Source organism: Mizuhopecten yessoensis, unplaced genomic scaffold (assembly GCF_002113885.1).
Source record: "Mizuhopecten yessoensis strain PY_sf001 unplaced genomic scaffold, ASM211388v2 scaffold3015, whole genome shotgun sequence".
Taxonomy (NCBI): domain Eukaryota; kingdom Metazoa; phylum Mollusca; class Bivalvia; order Pectinida; family Pectinidae; genus Mizuhopecten; species Mizuhopecten yessoensis.
Window position 1 is genome coordinate 15,358 of NW_018404833.1, and position 20,744 is coordinate 36,101.

The following is a 20,744-nucleotide window of genomic DNA, read 5'->3' on the forward strand; positions in this document are numbered from 1 at the left end:
ACTGACGAGCTGTTTAAAGAGGTGATAAACATGTAATGATAGTCTATGACGGGTGTAACCAGGAGTTATACATCATTAGTACACACAATCAATACACCAGCACAACCAAACAACACTGTCTATACTTTTTACAAATTGGCCTATTTGTTTGGCAGAGTTGTAACTCAAAATTGATTTTACAATAGACAGTCAAACCCCTTTGTAATCTCCATTAAAAACACACTAATCTCCCATGAACTGAAATTGTCAGGTATATATATATATACAGCCGATCTTTTACAAATTGTAAGCACTCATGTATCTTTGGAATAATAAATCTATACTCAATTAAGTCAAATGTAATATTTAAATTGACTTATCAAAATATATGTATTTAAACTTAATGTACAACCTTGAGATACAACACCAAAACGAAGGTAGCCACACTTACAGAGCCTAGCTATATAGTAACTAAACGACAGCTACATGTGTAAGCAGAGAAGCTTCTAATATAGTATATCTACACAATATCACTCACCTTTTACCAAATGCTAGCTGTAGCATCGTGTCCTGGTTTAAAACTGGAGATAGCATTAAATTCCTGATGCTGCATGACATGGTGCTGACAGCTAGGGCAGCCATGTTGTCATGTAAAGCATGTGCTCTAACGATGTCTAATCCAACACAAACACAGCACACATGTGCACACCAACGACGACTTACGATTTACGGAGAATCATCCTCATCATCGCGTCAGGCCCAATCTGAGCCAGCGACAGGAGTGTGTCCTGAAGCTCATCATCACACTCCTTTCTGTCAGCGTGACTTGGCGTAGTGCCAACCCCTTGGTCATCCTGGCGGAACCGATAGAACAGGTACCTGTCCTTGAACTGGTGCTCGTGACAAACTGTGGACAGGTGGAAATGGCACAGGTGTAATAAAAGTTTCAAAATAGTGCATCACTGTAAACTTTTATTGATCAGTTACAGAAACACTACGACAGAAATACAACAGATATACCAGGTAGATTAACACATGCTATATACAGGTGGGATTTCCATCTGGTACATCAAAATAAAAAATAAAACACAGGTAAAATCTGTTTATAGCTGGAAATGAGAAAATATATACGAATATAATATAAAAATGTGATGTTTCATTGAAAACGTATCAACCAAAACCGATGACCTTTCAATCCACCTGTCAACACGTCTGGGTGAGAATTGTTTTTTCTATATAGAATACAGTGTCGTATGCTAGCATGTCTATATACAAGGCAGTTAATTTATATCTTCAGTCATTTTAAGCTAGAAAACAGCAATTGAGTTCATTTATATCTTCAGTCATTATAAGCTAGAAAAAGGCAATTGATTTTATACCTAAACTCTGCATAGCCATACGTAGGCTGTGGAGTTATCATCTTAACTACTGGCATGACCACAGTGGCCATATACAGGGAATAGCCAGATCTATAGAATGGCCAGATACAGGGAATAGCCAGATCTATAGAATGACCAGATCTATAGAATGGTCAGATCTATAGAATAGCCAGATCTATAGAATGGCCAGATACTTGGAATGGAGTTACATCTACAGCCATCATAACCAGATACAGGAGGTGGATTGATATCTAGTCACATTAGCAAGATACAAGGAGTTATACTTCATATCTACACCCAGAGTATTGACCTATCTAGTCACATTGACCAGATACAAGGAGAAAGTACTTCATATCTACACTCAGAGTATTGACCTATCTAGTCACATTGACCAGATACAAGGAGAAAGTACTTCATATCTACACTCAGAGTATTGACCTATCTAGTCACATTGACCAGATACAAGGAGAAAGTACTTCATATCTACACTCAGAGTATTGACCTATCTAGTCACATTGACCAGATACAAGGAGAAAGTACTTCATATCTACACCCAGAGTATTGACCTATCTAGTCACATTGACCAGATACAAGGAGTTACTTTATATATACACCCAGAATAACCTATCTAGTCACACTGACCAGATACAAGGAGTTACTTCATATCCACACACAGAGTAACCATATACACGGAGTACTAGATTCATGCCTATACACTGGCAGAATGGTCAGACATTAATTTGGCCAGTTAGGTTTGCTAGCATAATCAGCATATTGACAGATCAAGCCAATTCCTAAGTAACAAATGATTTTTATTATTACAGATTGCTGTGTACAATGTATGAAACATTTCAAAGCATTTCCCATACCTCATGTGTATTGTCATCTAAATATGTACAAGAACTACCCTTTATAACATTGGTTATAAGAAGTTAATTGAAATCGTCAGGTGAAACCTACCCGGTAATACATTAACCTTAATCCCTGCTATTGAAGTTACAGACACCTGGACAGAGAATGTCTGATTGTATAATGACCTGCACTGCTGACATACAAAAGCACCTAAGATGACTCTGTGGTGCTGTGTAGGAAAACTGATATATTTGGTTATATTAAACACAGACAGGCCACCAGCACTGAGGGTACAAGCTTCAATTCCATTACAGCTAGCACAGCAGTAGGCAAGTCATCTGGGGCTAAAGGGTAGGCAAGTCTTCAGCAGCTGGACAGGCAAAGGACTTATCAAGCACTACAGTTATTGTGTTCAACAAAGAATGGAAAAATCCCATGGGTATTTTTTCTGACAAAATCACTAAATAATCAATACAAATATGCTCCTTAGGCTAACAGAATGTATCAATCTAATATACAATATGTTATCAAACAAGTGGCCCAGAGGGCCTGTACTGCTCACCTGAATGTTTAACCAGTCACAGCCAAATATTCTCATTAACTATTATACTGTACTACAAATATTCCACTCGCAAACTTTGTTGACTCCATCAGTTGAAACTACCAGCCAAATATTATCATATGATTCTATGCTTTTGGTTCTTTTTCAGAAGTATTTTGAAGTGTTTGACATATTTTTCATCATGACCTTGTAAGTAGGTCAAGGTCATTTTCCTTCTCAAACATTGTTGGCTCTATCCCAAGAAGCTTAACCAGCCAAATCTTATGAATTCATTCCTTATGGATCGTCAGAACAATGTTGTTGACCTCTGTGACCTTTAAAGTAGGTTTAGGTCATTTTCATTTACAAACTTTGTCATGCTCAATTAAAAGAAGATACCAGCAAAATATTAATGTTCTATACTTTTCAGTTCCTCAGAAGAAGTCACTTGAAGTGTTTGACATATTTGACCCCTGTAACCTTGAAAAAAGGTCGAAGTAATTTTCACTCGCAAACGTTGCCGGGATAACCCCAAGGAGCTACCAGCCAAATATTAAGATTCTGTTCCCTTCAGTTTTTGAAAAGATGTTGTTTGTTTGATGCATTTCACACATTTAACCCCTTAAACAGTCAGCAAACATCACAAAGAGTCAACAAACATCACACACTGTAAGCAAACATCACCCATTGTCAACAAACATCACACACTGTCAACAAACATCACACACTGTCAACAAACATATCAAACAGTCAGCAAACATCACACACTGTCAACAAACATCACAAACTGTCAACAAACATCACACACTGTCAGCAAACATCACAAAGAGTCAACAAACATCACACACTGTCAACAAACATCACACACTGTCAGCAAACATCACTCACAGTCAAAAAACATCAAACACTGTCAACAAACATCACACACTGTCAACAAACATCACACTGTCAACAAACATCACACACTGTCAACAAACATCACACACTGTCAACAAACATCACACTGTCAACAAACATCACACACTGTCAACAAACATCACACACTGTCAACAAACATCACACTGTCAACAAACATCACACACTGTCAACAAACATCACACACTGTCAACAAACATCACACTGTCAACAAACATCACACACTGTCAACAAACATCACACACTGTCAACAAACATCACACACTGTCAACAAACATCACACACTGTCAACAAACATCACACACTGTCAACAAACATCACACACTGTCAACAAACATCACACACTGTCAACAAACATCACACACTGTCAACAAACATCACACACTGTCAACAAACATCACACACTGTCAACAAACATCACACACTGTCAACAAACATCACACACTGTCAACAAACATCACACACTGTCAACAAACATCACACACTGTCAACAAACATCACACACTGTCAACAAACATCACACACTGTCAACAAACATCACACACTGTCAACAAACATCACACACTGTCAACAAACATCACACACTGTCAACAAACATCACACACTGTCAACAAACATCACACACTGTCAACAAACATCACACACTGTCAACAAACATCACACACTGTCAACAAACATCACACACTGTCAACAAACATCACACACTGTCAACAAACATCACACACTGTCAACAAACATCACACAGTGTCAACAAACATCACACACTGTCAACAAACATCACACACTGTCAACAAACATCACACACTGTCAACAAACATCATACACTGTCAACAAACATCACACACTGTCAACAAACATCACACACTGTCAACAAACATCACACACTGTCAACAAACATCACACACTGTCAACAAACATCACACACTGTCAACAAACATCACACACTGTCAACAAACATCACACACTGTCAACAAACATCACACACTGTCAACAAACATCACACACTGTCAACAAACATCACACACTGTCAACAAACATCACACACTGTCAACAAACATCACACACTGTCAACAAACATCACACACTGTCAACAAACATCACACACTGTCAACAAACATCACACACTGTCAACAAACATCACACACTGTCAACAAACATCACACACTGTCAACAAACATCACACACTGTCAACAAACATCACACACTGTCAACAAACATCACACACTGTCAACAAACATCACACACTGTCAACAAACATCACACACTGTCAACAAACATCACACACTGTCAACAAACATCACACACTGTCAACAAACATCACACACTGTCAACAAACATCACACACTGTCAACAAACATCACACACTGTCAACAAACATCACACACTGTCAACAAACATCACACACTGTCAACAAACATCACACACTGTCAACAAACATCACACACTGTCAACAAACATCACACACTGTCAACAAACATCACACACTGTCAACAAACATCACACACTGTCAACAAACATCACACACTGTCAACAAACATCACACACTGTCAACAAACATCACACACTGTCAACAAACATCACACACTGTCAACAAACATCACACACTGTCAACAAACATCACACACTGTCAACAAACATCACACACTGTCAACAAACATCACACACTGTCAACAAACATCACACACTGTCAACAAACATCACACACTGTCAACAAACATCACACACTGTCAACAAACATCACACACTGTCAACAAACATCACACACTGTCAACAAACATCACACACTGTCAACAAACATCACACACTGTCAACAAACATCACACACTGTCAACAAACATCACACACTGTCAACAAACATCACACACTGTCAACAAACATCACACACTGTCAACAAACATCACACACTGTCAACAAACATCACACACTGTCAACAAACATCACACACTGTCAACAAACATCACACACTGTCAACAAACATCACACACTGTCAACAAACATATCACACAGTCAACAAACATCACAGTCAACAAACATCAAACAGTCAATAAACATCACACTGTCAACAAACATCATATACTGTCAACAAACATCATATACTGTCAACAAACATCATATACTGTCAACAAACATCATATACTGTCAACAATTATCACATACTGTCACCAAACATCACACACTGTCACCAAACATCACACAGTCAACAATTACCACATACTGTCATCAACTATCAAGACAATGTCTGCAATTTTAATAAGAGGTGACCTAACATTACAGTATTATATTTATGATAAACTTGCCAAGTTTAATGTCACTTACTGGCAATTTTTTAAGAACTTAAAATTATAACAAGCAGATCTCTTTTCAAGGGAACTAAATTAAGATAACGAATTCTGCAACAACACCAATTGATCACATCAACTCAATTTAACATGACCATATGTACTGTAAATGTGGAAATTTCCGTGTGTCAAAATGTTGCATTATGTCCCTTTAAACTGATGTTGGTGTGGAAATATTTGCGTTTGGAATAGTTTTGAAATCTGAATACACTTTTTATTATCTAGATAATCTAGAAATTGATATTCACAAAGTGAAAATGCAAACAGTAGGAGGCACGGTAGTCTAGTGGTAGGACGCCAGGCTAAATGTTACCAAAGGGTTACGGTTCGAGTCAGGTCACGTCTGGGTGTTTTATCTCTGAGCAAGATACTTTACTCCGCTTGTTCCAGTCTACTTAGCTGTAAATGAGTATGTGATTGGGCAGTGCTAGAATTGTTGAATGCTAGCTGTAAACGCCGAAATGGCTGCACTGGCTGTATGAGTTCAGAGAAAAATATTGGCTGCATGCATGGTTGCAAAGGACCTATAACCACGGATAATAATTTGTGAACTGTTTGAGATGACCTACGAACTAGGTTGTGATCAAGCGGTATATAAGAACCTCGAATTATTATTATTGTTATTAAACCTATGAATACTGACACTCTGTCTTGCTGGATTCTGCAGGGTATCAGCTTTTTAAAAATTATAACAGGTTCAATCTGTTTCCCTTTGGTCTGGTTTACAATATGGCAACCATATCAGATCACAAGAAAACAATTTACAATTTCACTTCCTCTTGGGCACAATATAGCTATTAACACCTTAACAACAGGACCCAGAACTTAAATACAATATATAAAGGAAATTCAGCACTCCTAATGTAGGAGATGGCTGAAGTATCCTGAGGTGGATCTCACCACGGTGGATAGATTTGGGTTATGAGTTACAAACTAATATAAGATGAAGGACATTTGGCACCTGAGGTACTGAGTGTCCTGTATAATATGTATACCTTGATGTTAAATATAACCACACAGGGAACATATCTACGTGATCTCACTGAAGTACGTGTTTAGAAAAAAAAGGCAGATGGAGCACAATATGGAACGAACAGAAATCTTGCAAATTAATTAAAAGCTGGTTTCCTGAGGATGTTAGATAGATAGATAAGCATTAATTATAGATAGTGCCTGGTGCAGGCCTCCAGTGTTACTACCAGTAATTGTTATTAACGACCTCAGGTGATGCTACGACCTGTCTGCTGGTAAACAGTCGTCTATAACATTGTACAGGACTAAAGGAAACACATCCTGATACAAGCTCATAATTGGTGGCATTCAAGATTATACCATCCTATTTGGACGAAAGGTTAAAGCTGAAGACAGACTGTCTTTAAGTTCCAGTGTTGTGTAATTTTGTTTCATGATGAAAAATGACTTGTGAATATTGGTGAAAATTGGTATTTACATTTTGCTAGTTTGCAACCTTTGCCACATTAAAAATGGAAAATTAAATTTACTGTGTGGCTTAAAGTAATCGAAATGTGATATTTTGCTGGTCTGTAGTCTTAGTCACATAGAATAGTTGGCTTTAAAACACATGTTTACAAGGCTAACAGTTTTAGTGATCTAGACAGAACACAAAGCAGTGGTTTCATGGAAATCAAGCTTATATTACCAAAGTAGGTCACATGGTTTCATGCAAATCAAGCTTATATTAATAAAGTAGGTCACATGATTTCATGCAAATCAAGCTTATTTTACCAAAGTAGGTCACATGGTTTTCGTGGAAATTATTATACCATATAGAAGATCACATGGTTTCGTGGAAATCAAGCTTATATTACCAAAGTAGGTCACATGGTTTCATGCAACTCAAGCTTATTTTACCAAAGTAGGTCACATGGCTTCATGCAAATCAAGCTTATATTGATAAAGTAGGTCACATGATTTCATGCAAAGCAAGCTTATTTTACCAAAGTAGGTCACATGGCTTCATGCAAATCAAGCTTATATTAATAAAGTAGGTTACATGATTTCATGCAAATCAAACTTATTTTACCAAAGTAGGTCACAGGGTTTTCGTGGAAATTATTATACCATATAGAAGATCACATGGTTTCCTGGAAATCAAGCTTATATTACCGAAGTAGGTCACATGGTTTCATGCGAATCAAGCTTATATTACCAAAGAAGGTCACATGGATTCATGCAAATCAAGCTTATATTACCAAAGTAGGTCACATGGTTTCATGGAAATCAAGCTTATTTTACCAAAGTAGGTCACATGGTTTTCGTGGAAATTATTATACCATATAGAAGATCACATGGTTTCGTGGAAATCAAGCTTATTTTACCAAAGTAGATCACATACATGTACCTTTTAATTTTTTCCCCTGAGAGAGAATCCATGTGACAAACTGAGCAAGAGGAACAGAGGGCCTGTGTCACTTATCTTGATATTTAAACATTCATGGCAAAATATTCTGAATCACATATAACACTGCTAGTATTTACAAATTGTAGCAACACCCTTCCTTCATACATTTACTGCCCTTGTCTAACAGATGCCTTATCTAAAATTTAAAAGGTTGCCATGGTTCAATTCCCAAACCAGACATGAATAGGAGGCACGGTAGTAGTAGGACGCCTGGCTCGTGACCGAAGGGTTGCGGGTTCGAGTCACGGCACGGTACTGTGTTGTATCTTTGAGCAAGATACTTTACTCCGCTTGTTCCAGTCTACTCAGCTGTAAATTAGTACGTGATTGGGCAGCGCTAAAATTGTTGAATGCTAGCTGTTAGCGCCGAAATGGCAGTTCCGGCTGTATGCTCCCCAAGGAGTTGAGAAATATATTGGCTGGTTGCAAAGGCCCTATAACCACGGATAATAGCTTGTGAACTGCTTTGAGACGCCCTATGAACTAGGTTGTGATAAAGCGGTATATAAGAACCTCAAATTATTATTATTATTAATAGGTATTTGGTCACCTGCCCGACTACATGGGTTTTTCTCCAGGTACTTTGGTTTCCTCCCTATAAACACCCTGCACACTAACATCTGGGCCAACAAGAGTGATTTATATTAGTTGTAAAAACTTGTTTCATAATTGTTGTTAAATAAATAAAGTATGTACATTTGTATTATTATTATTTTAAAATTAGGTTGAAACATAATAAACTGTCCAGAAAGAATAGGCTTTCAAGTACTTAAAACACCTCAATCATACTGTTTTGCGCCTAGCCCTGAGGGGAACTACATTGATCTTTTACTTTACACAAAAATTGATTTCCAGGTAAAAAATTGCCAAGGACACTTGATAGGAAAGATGGTTTTAATCTGTAAACATGTGTATATTAATTTGGTTAAAGAGATGCAGTTTCAATTGTTTTTATGTTATGACAACAGAACTTATTCTTCAGGATGGGGCCAAACCATTTTGCTAATCCTGTTGGTAGCCTGATTGCCTTTGTCTCTTCTTGCCGAGCAAGCACATATTTGGTGGTTGGATGGCACAGTGACTAGAACACTCAGCTACTACTTCTCACAAAGATGGCAAGAGTTAGACTCCGGGTATTGAACATGACTAATTAATGGGTCACCCACCCGACCAGGTTATCTCTAGGTGTTCATCTCCTTCCACATTACTAGCCTCTTTGTGCTTCAATTCGGACCAACAAGGGTAGTTAATAAAGTTGGAGACCTTCTTTCATAATAGTTGTAAAATAAATAAAGCATATATTATAACATATTTGGTAATAGGGTGGGGATCTTAACTGTTTCCATTAAGTAATGAACCAAAATACCTATTTGGCTTTTCCCTTGGAGTTTAGACAGAAACCAGGACAACTTCTTGTTGTAAATGACTGCATTCAGCCATTGTATAAATTGTTATTACAGTGGTGATCTGGGCTGTTCTAAGTTTCAACTAATTTCCCTTGTTGGGACGGACCCCACGTCCTATCGTTCAGGGAGGCATTACACCCTTCATATATAAATGTAATGAGTTACCTTACCCCGACAATGCTTCAGACCTTACCCCGACAATGCTTCAGACCTTACCCCGACAATGCTTCAGACCAGATTTCCTGACAAGTCCACTTAGGTGTTCAGGACAAGTATCCCTGTCCCACTACACTGTTGTGTTTCTGATATACAATAACCTCCTCTCAAATCTTAACATTTGGATATACAGTTCGGCCAGGACACTTCAGTAAATCCCGAAGCTCAATCCGTTAGAGCGATAGTATAACAATCTGAAGTCCAGGGTTCAAATCTCGGTCTAGCCACGCTAATTTTCTACAGTCCTAACACTGCTGTTGATTTTATTTTGTTAATTTCATCTTTATCATTTTTCATAAAAGTCACACTAGATACAGTTTTCTTCTCAGAAACAGTTTATCAAAGCTATTGTATTGCTGGAAAAGACAGTTTCCAATACTGTATAACATGAAACGTTTGTTTGTACTTCTTTCTTAATTGGTTTGGAGCTTTCCTATAATGTTGTGGGTACAATCTTTCGTGGTTTTGTGATTACTGATCGATTTGTGTTTAATCCTGGATTCTAATATGACACTTTCCTTGGATGTGGAAGAGTTCATTTCGTTTATACATCAGTAGAATTTTCAACATTTTCAGCAATAATTTCCTTTGCATACGTTTCTTTGCAGTTGTATCGTGATCATAATTATACATGTGCAATGTATATACTTTTGAGTGCATATTTTTTATTCAAATAAAGTTCATATAATTTTCACATTTTTGTTTTGTATATATATTCTTTCGAGTTGTAGAAATATTTGTTGTATTATATTCATGGTTGCAATAGCGACCACAAAAACAATAGAAGTTTATACACAACGAACACTTCATGTTATACCGTACTTAGTTACAATTTTTGCCAGGAGTGTGGGGATCTTTAATATAAAATGTTGGTGGACACACAATGCAACATGGCATAAACTCACCGGCACTCAATGGATAGACAGCCTGGTTCCCGTTTACCTCCCCCCTCCAACCTAACTTTGTTGCAAAGGGTGTAAAAAGCAAGATGTAGGAAATTTTGCAGGTTTTCAAAAAGTCAAACTTGGGCAAAGTTTGGAGGTTTCCTCCATGATACAGACACTTGGAATTTATAAGGTCCTGCTTGAAAATAGTCAGTGATTTTTTCAATTGTATCGAGCAACTTTCCAAAAATGTAATTGGGTCACAGTGACATGTAGTTTTATCTCTGACCTAATTTTCATAAACAAAACAAATCAAGTCAATGCCTCTATAGTGTAAAACAAAGCAAATAAAAAGTGCAAATATCTTTTAAATTTGACTTCCCACCTTCACTGTCATCTAGCTGTTCTCATGGTGAACTGACCAACACGAAAAGATAAAAAAAATAGGTCTCAGTGACCTACTTCAGTAAAAGACATCTTGCCATTCCAAGATTTGGTACCTCTAGGTATTGAGGTATAGAAGTTATGATCCAGAAAAATCTGAACTTATGATGATAGAGGTCAAACATCAAATGAAGGTCATAGTATCTGCTATCCCAAGATAATTTTATTGTAGCAGGTCCGGTGCTCTATAAAGTTATAGTATGTAACTAAAACACTCCAGATAAATATTTTCATTAGATGTTAGCGGTCCAGATATAGGTCAAAGTAACACTCCAAATGTACTTGCATACCAAATCTGATAGTTCTAGGTGTAATAGTTCACTGGAGAAATGCCATTGTGGCATGGTCAAAGACCTTTACTTTCAAAAGTCAAAGGTCAAAACAACGAACACAGCGACCTAAATTTAGCATACACAATGGCCATATGGCCACACAAAATGTGATAGAACAGATAGATGATATGACAAATGGACCAGGTGTGATCATATGTTCCACTATTGTAATACCATAGGGAACAAGCAATTTCATCTTCAGGTAATCAAAACATATACATCACTTCACAAGGGAAAGTTGAGTAGCTGAGGATATCTTGCCACATTTACCATTGATTGGCCCGTAACTTGAGCCTGCTAGAAAACAGAGAAAACGTTGCTGTTTCCAGCCAAAGTGTTTATTACTCACCATGTACAATAATGCCGTCCTCCAGAAGAACTTGCCACATCCCCACTGACTGGTTCCGCGAGTGAACCAAAGGACCCTGCTGTAACAACCAGTCCACCATCTCACTTCCCACCATGCATCTACGGTAGGTTCGTAAGTGGTACTTCCTGTCTCTGATCATGTGAGCAGCTCGACACATCAGTATTGTACGTAATACATGGCCAGCCCGTGACAGCTTCACAGAGGGGATCTGAAAGGGTAAGAAAGGTGTTATAAGTCTTTGTAATATCCAGCATCAGCTAGAACTGTAAGTCACAAGCTTACCACATCCCAAATGCAAATATTACTGGATAGTTGGTTATATTCGTGCAGGATTTAATTTTGCTGTATTCGCGGTCACCAAAAATTTCAAATTCCCAGCAAATATTAATTCCCCGAAATATAATTTCCATGAATATAATATCCTTATATAAACAGACACCAAAGAAGATAATGCCCAAGCCACCCTTAGCCTAGTATCTTATTCGCAGAGTATAATTAAATGTAAATCTGACATATGTAAACATACGACAAAGCAAGGTATATAGTTAGTATGGAGATGGCGGGACAGGGTTGCATCTTGCATGCATTGGAAAATTGTGATATGATAGTATTTGGGTTTACAATCTGCATACATCAGACAATGTTTAGTTACCATGGAGATCGGTGCTGCAGGATTCGGTGCTACATCCTCTACCGTATTGTGAGCCTGACTGCCTCGCCGTAACTTGGATGTCTGGTCAAACCGAGATTGGGTACCTCCTGTAACAACAGTTGATATGTTATCCGAGACTTGTATTATATACCTAAAGACACAAACTATCATAACAAAATTGAAAAAGACTTAGTACCTTGCATTTTTCTAAACAGATTATAAGAAGCAGAGAGAGCACAATTTTATATGACATAGGAAATCAGGACAGGTTATCTCTCATAGAACTGACTTAATGGAAAATATGGATTATTTCATTATCTCCCCTTGACCTACTTGATTAGCAATATAGAATGCTGACTATCTCCTATAGAACTTAATGAGAAATCAGGACAATTACCTACCTCCCCTAGACCTACTTGATTGGCAATAGTGAAAACCTGATTATCTTCCCCTAGACCAACTTGATTGGCAATATAAAAAGCTGACTATCTCCCCTAGACCTACTTGATTGGCAATAGGGAATGCTGACTATTTCCCCTAGACCTACTTGATTTGGAATAGGGAATGCTGACTATTTCCCCTAGACCTACTTGATTGGCAAAAGGGAATGCTGACTATCTCCCCTAGACCTACTTGATTGGCAATATAGAATGCTGACTATTTCCCCTAGACCTACTTGATTGGCAATATAGAATGCTGACTATCTCCCCTAGACCTACTTGATTGGCAATAGGGAAAACGTGATTATCTCCCCTAGACCTACGTGATTGACAATAGGGAATGCTGACTATCTCCTATAGAACTTAATGAGAAATCAGGACAATTACCTACCTCCCCTAGACCTACTTGATTGGCAATAGTGAAAACCTGATTATCTCCCCTAGACCTACTGGATTGGCAATAGGGAATGCTGACTATTTCCCCTGGCCTTACTTGATTGGCAATAGGGAATGCTGACTATTTCCCCTGGCCCTACTTGATTGGCAATAGGGAATGCTGACTATCTCCCCTAGACCTACTTGATTGGCAATATAGAATGCTGACTATTTCCCCTAGACCTACTTGATTGGCAATAGGGAATGCTGACTATTTCCCCTAGACCTACTTGATTGGCAAAATAGAATGCTGACTATCTCCCCTAGACCTACTTGATTGGCAATAGAGAAAACCTGATTATTCCCCATAGAACTTAATGAGAAATCAGGACAATTATCTCCCCTAGACATTCTTGATTGGCAATATGGAAAACCTGAAAATCTTTGATTGGCAATATGGAAAACCTGATAATCTCCTCTAGACTAACTTTATGGGAAATAGGGAAAACCTGATTTATCTCCCATAGAACTGTTTAATGAGGAATCAGAAGGAGAGGTTATATCCCATAGACTTTATTACTTGCAGGGAAATCATAAGGATTAGGTTATTTCCCACAGAATTGCTTTATAGGAAATAAGAAAGAGCAGTTATCTCCCCTAGAACATATCAAACAAACAAAAAGTTCCTGTTTTGTAACAATCCCTTTAATGGGTCTATATTTATACATACCCTGTGCTGTCAGGGAACCAAGTGATGTCAGAACACCTTCAAGTAACTTCTTGTTCCTCTGAAATCATTTGTTTTAATCTTAATGTAATAACATGATGAACGTGCACATTGACAATTTAGTACAAAGATAATATGTGATGACACCATTACTATAATGCTCAGTTACTATTCTCCATACCAACGTATATCAGTCTGATTTCCACTTCATTATAACTATGTGTATATTATTCTTTCTTTTTTCTATCAATTTCTGCAGTTTTGTCTGACCCATGTTAAACCACTTAAACTTCAATCAATAATGTCAGAACAATTGAGCATTTACATTAAAATTAACCACAAACACATTCTTTTCCTTCACAGACAATGATTGATGTATCACATATTTTTACACATGCATTTGGTGTACAATTTTTATGGTAAGAAGCATTTTAAGACAATTTCAATCTACATATATACCTGATATAATATACATGATCTTTTGAAGGGTTCATTATGCAGCCTTTCCTTGATATATACATTCTCTGAGTTTTTACAAACTTGTTAACCTACCTCCCAGAGTATTTTGAAGTCCCGTTGTTCCACACGAATGAGCTCGGTAAACTCCCTTGTTTTGACGGTGGCTTGGTGAGGTTTACTGTGTAGTATGGACTCGCCAAATGATGTCCCCATACCCAGGGTACATATCACCACCGCATCCTAATGGGCAATAAAGAGTTCATCTTATAGACAAAGGGAAATAACTGGATTTATTATTATACAAATATAATGAAAAATCTTTCTTTTTTTCTTTTGACTGTTATTTGACTCTTTAGTTATAATAAATGTTGAAAATTTTATGAAATCATCTTCAGCATGTTTAAAATAAGTATGTAATTTGGTGGTTGACATTCAATGCAATCCAGAATTAAAAAGAAAATCTGGTTTTGAAACTAGATATTGCTCTGTATATTGCATGGTATTGATGTAAGCTGCCTAGCTATCAACCAAACCACCTCTAACCTCACTTCAATGGAACACCAGGTGTGACCTTTTCTTATGACAAATAGTATAATATTTCCTTATTTCCTACTTTACTAAGACACCAGGTGTGACCTACTTTACTAAGACACCAGGTGCAACCTTACTTTACTGAGACACCAGGTGTGGCCTACTTTACTAAGACACCAGGTGTGGCCTACTTTACTAAAACACCAGCTGTGACCTACTTTACTGAGACACCAGGTGTGGCCTACTTTACCTAGACACCAGGTGTGGCCTACTTAACTGAGACACCAGGTGTGACCTACTTTACTAAGACACCAGGTATGACCTACTTTACTAAAATACCAGGTGTGACTTTTGTTTAGGAGAAACCAGGCTTGACATTTCTTTACTCAGACACCAGGGCCCATATTCATGAAACTTTTGCTCGACTAATTTTTGCTCTGGCTGTAAATTGATTAACTAATCTTATTTTGTCCATGATTTGGAAAAACAATTGAAGACACTTAAAACCAAATACTGTATTCAATGTTTACATTTGACTTTTTGATTGTTTGAAATGATTTAAGCAAGATACAAGAAAGTTATTTAAGCCCAAAATGCATGCTTGATCATGAGAACTGTTTCATGAATATGGACCCAGGTGTAACCTTACTTTGCTGACTTTGTGACACCAGGTGTGACCTACTTTACTAAGACACCAGGTGTGACCTTCTTTACTAAGACACCAGGTGTTGCCTACTTTACTAAGACACCAGGTGTGACCTACTTTACTGAGACACCAGGTGTAACATTACTTTACTCGGACACCAGGTGTGACCTAACTTTCTCAAACAAGAATTGTGGCCTTAATTTACTGAGACCCTAATACACAGGTGTACCTTACCTTGATGTTGGCTGTCTCAGACACCTGTACCTCCAGACAGCCTGCGAGAACAGTATACCAGTTGGTGCCAACATCTCCCTGTCTGAACACTGACCAACAGAAAACAAAAAATATTACTCATTATATACATGTCTACATAATATCGTTCATTTGTAAAAATTTGACTTTCCGTAAGTTTACAATTATTATAACAAAAAGCTTCGTGAATCTGTATGTATTAAACTAACACCTGTCCTGTAGATTGTCACACACTCCTGGAAATATCCATATATATTAGCCAGATTGAATTCTTAACTGTTGGTCATATTCAGTTAATTCATAATTATCATAGGACAGCTTAATTTATAGCAAATGACATTATCATTCTGTTCAATAGATGTCATCAGAAGTATTATTTTCACAGATTCTGCTATGCAGTTTCTCGCCCATGAAAAATCTCCTTTGCTTCCTGGACAAAGGGAAGTAACCCCAAGACATTATCATGCTCATCTAAAGTGCTATTTATTGATTGTTGTAGAGGCCCTATGGAAGTTCAGCCAGGTTTGAAGCAATGTGATTTAATGGGGAATGCTATTATAGAGCTCAAAAGAACTTAATACCAATGTACCATCATCAGACACTACATAAGCAAGGCACAGACAGACATCCCAGATCACATTTCTCTTGGAAACGCCAATGTCAATACAAAGACATACCAAAAATAAACTTGATAAAGAAATAGTCTCATCGCCTACAAGTCTTATTAATGTTCACATTGAAAACAGAATCATAAAAATGCCAGAATTGTCAGTAAAATGTGGCAAAACTCTTTGCTATCAATGCATTAGACTGCGATCACTTAACTGCTAGACTGATCACTTAACTGCCATATCTTTTTCATAAGCATGATATAAAATGGAGACACATACAAACGACATCCCATATTCTATGTAAAGTTGCTTCAGTAACACAATAAGGTCATAAGCCATCGATAACGATTGCGCCCACTAATTCTGTTTCATGATTATTTCTGCTAACGGTATAATTTCCTGTGTATAACGTGGTTAATTGGGTGAGAAATTGGCGACAACACCTCACTGGATTATCACCTGTTTATATTAAAAACCACTGTCATTGATACCTTATATCATTATCACTAAGGACCAGTGACAAATTACGCTCGAATTTGCTTTGAAAATCTACCAATTACCACAATGGATATACATATGTACCAGGTAATGTTCTCTGCTTAATGTCTCTAGTTCAGATTTCATGGGCCAATATCCAAAATGACAGTCATTTTCACACTCTTATCTCTGTACTATAATTAGCACTATATATAAGACAAAAAATATTGTCTGAAATTGGCCAGGGTTCAATGTAATAAACAGCATGTTGGGTCTCGAAATATACTTCAGTATTTCCACTACTTACACTACATACTGATGCAATGGCTGATACACAGTGTTTTAAACAAAATGTTGTTCTCAGAATATCAGAAATCCTGGTAAACTGCAGGTTTCAAAAAAGTAGAGATTTGTTTTTTGTGAACAAAAACATATGTCTCCCCTTTAACTGTTTAAAAGCTGCAGCCTGGACAAGATATTCCCGAAAAATGCTATGTGCACCTATTTGATCTTTGACCTTGAGGTCAAGGTCACAGTCACCTAACGACAGTGCACTGTACATCATTAGTGGGTGATGCAGATATACTGCAAGTTTTATCAGGATATCTCTAACATATAGCACTTATTTGACCGTAGTGTTAGAGGAATTACCTACTACTATTATAGTGCCTACTGCTAATAATAAAATATATATATGAACTAATTGTAGTGGGAACCATTACAGGTGTCCTCAAAACTGACCCCAAAGTCGCAATGATGCTTGAATAGAGTTTACAATGCCATCTGATATAATTGCATCCTAAGTTTTAGCAAAGGTTGACACAGAAAGGGACGGGAATTGGCATCACCTTGGCATACACCTTTAAATGTTTGAACGATCAGATTTTTTTTACCTTTGACCTTGAGGAAAAGGCCACAGTGACCTATAGCTAATGGCAGTGCACTGCACATCATCTAAGGTTTATGCAGGTATACTTCAATATTCATGAAGACATCTTTAATGGTTTAAACGCTACAGCCCAGACAGGATCATATTATAGGAACCTGAACCAGAAGAACCAATATTACTGCAATAGTTGTCCCTTCATTCAAAGGCGAGACGTAATAAAAAAGGGCCATAACTCTGTTTATCATTTTTTTTATACGAGACACACCCTGGACTGTGTGAGAGTGATGCACGGTTGGAAGGACAGATTACAAACCAATAGTGTTTTCCAAATATCTGAACATTCCAGTAGTGTAGATATGAACCAGGCAATGTTCAATCCACTCAATGGAATGTGATGATCCACTGAAACAGACTGGTTTGTGAGAAATGTCTCATTTGAGGGTACCAAGTTTGATGTTAGATTCAGTATTAGACAACCAGTGAAAAGTTTTCACTTCAGATTTTCACCAAATTGTATATTGGTCTACATATTAGAAGTTAAACAGTATCTAATTGGTCTCAAATACCATTAAATACTCCAAGTAATGTCACATGTAAAACTTGTAAATTATGGAGGTAATCAGCATTGTTTCCTATTTTATCTAATGCCAAAGCCATTCAGGTTTATTCCGGAAAAATTATTCCTTTTTCCTTATAGATTATCAGTTTACATGTACAGAAGCATTATTTGGAATGTGCTGTTCCTTCTAATAGATCAGTTCTACGCTAAACACAACTGGAAAATTACACTTAATGGAATACAATACATTTAGTCCCCTCCAGTCATACCTGAGTGGGGGACTAATAAACAATACATTATCTTCATTTCTAATTTTTCCCTTTTAATTTTACTCTTAATAGGAACCTTGATATACTGTCAGATTACAGCTTTATGGGTGTGTCGTAAAGTAAGTTCTAAATCTTTCGTAGACAATCGCAAGAAATTTCTTTGAGTAACAAAAGACAGTCGAAAGCTCTGGCAGATCCATTCAGTCAGGAGTTACACAATCATATAAAAGACGAGAAACTAAAAATCAATAACAAAAATGCTGCATTATGAATAGCCTACATCTACAGGTCCTTGTGCCACAACTAATACACATGTCTATCACGGTCCAAACCACTGATCTAACAATACATCTGTTTATGGTCTGTAAAAGTTCAAATGTTGACCCAAAGAAATAGAACAATAAATGTTGTCCACAAAAAACAATAGATTTTTCCAACAATTCAATGCAATTCAATAAAATATCTACAAAGGCTATCTACATGCACAAATGTATAAAAGTATCAAAATGGCCTACAACAGAAGGTAGAAGTAAGAGCCAGATGTCGTTTTTGTTTAAAAGATACAGTTGGCCAGTAAATTTCTTCAGAAGAAGTCGTTTGAAGTGTCTGACATATTTGACCGCTGTGACCTTGAAAATATGTCAAGGTCATTTTCAAAATATGTTAGGCTCCATCCCAGGAAGCCATCAGCCAAATATGAAGTTTTTATACGTTTTAGTTTTTCACAGCAAGTTGTTTGAAGTGTCCGACATATTTGACCGCTATGACCTTGAAAGAAGGTCAAGGTCATTTTCATTCTCAAACTTTGTTGGGATCTATCTCAGGAAGCCAACAGCCAAGTATAAAGATTCTATACCTTTTAGTTCTTCAGAAGAAGTTTTTTAAAGAGTTTTTACATATTTGACCGCTGTGACCTTGAAAGTAAGTCAATGTCAATTTCATTATCAAACTTTATCGGGCTCCATCCAAGGAAGCCAAAAGTGAAATATGAAGAGTATATACCTTTTAATTCTTAGGAAGAAGTCGTTTGAAGCATTTGACATATTTGACCGCTGTGACCTTGAAAATATGTCAAGGTCATTTCCAAAATATGTTGGGCTCCATCCCAGGAAGCCATCAGCCAAATATGAAGGTTTTATACCTTTTAGTTTTTCTATTTTTTCAGATGAAGTTGTTTGAAGTGTTTTACATATTTGACCGCTGTGACCTTGAAAATATGTCAAGGTCATTTCCAAAATATGTTGGGCTCCATCCCAGGAACCCACCAGCCAAATATGAAGATTCTATACCTTTTAGTTCATCAGGAGAGGTCGTTTGAAGCGTTTGACATATTTGACCGCTGTGACCTTGAAAGTATGTCAAGGTCATTTTCATTATCAAACTTTGTTGGGCTCCATCCCAGGAAGCCATCAGCCAAATCTTATGAATCCATTCCATTAGGTTCTTAAAAACAAATCCTTTAAAATGCTGTTGATCTCTGTCCTTTAAGGTAGGTTGAGGTCATTTTCATTCGCAAACTTTGGTGAGCTCTATCCTAGGAAGCCACCAGCCAACTATTATAATTTTATACTTTCGATTATTCAGGAGAAGCCGTTTGATGTTTTTGACATATTTGACACCTGTGACCTTGAAAGAAGGTCAAGGTCATTTTCATTCTCAAACTTTGTCGGGATCTATCTCAGGAAGCCAACAGCCAAATATAAATATTCTATACCTTTTAGTTCCTCAGAAGAAGTTGTTTAAAGAGTTTTTACGTATTTGACTGCTGTGACCTTGAA

General features: G+C 37.2%; 1 protein-coding gene across 2 annotated transcripts in view; it reads right to left on the reverse strand.

Moving 5' to 3' along the window:
- Window positions 1–523: 523 nt before the first annotated feature.
- The window catches only part of LOC110446825 (rap guanine nucleotide exchange factor 4-like), a 49,661-nt gene continuing 29,440 nt past the window's right edge, over window positions 524–20,744 (reverse strand). For both annotated transcript variants that reach the window (XM_021492142.1, XM_021492141.1), the window contains exons 4-9: window positions 16,144–16,232; window positions 14,826–14,972; window positions 14,277–14,334; window positions 12,732–12,838; window positions 12,059–12,287; window positions 524–886 (exon numbers count right to left, since the gene is read on the reverse strand). In XM_021492142.1, coding sequence (XP_021347817.1) covers window positions 699–886; window positions 12,059–12,287; window positions 12,732–12,838; window positions 14,277–14,334; window positions 14,826–14,972; window positions 16,144–16,232 — 818 coding nt within the window. In that variant the 3' untranslated portion in view covers window positions 524–698. The remainder of the gene's footprint in view (window positions 887–12,058; window positions 12,288–12,731; window positions 12,839–14,276; window positions 14,335–14,825; window positions 14,973–16,143; window positions 16,233–20,744) is intronic.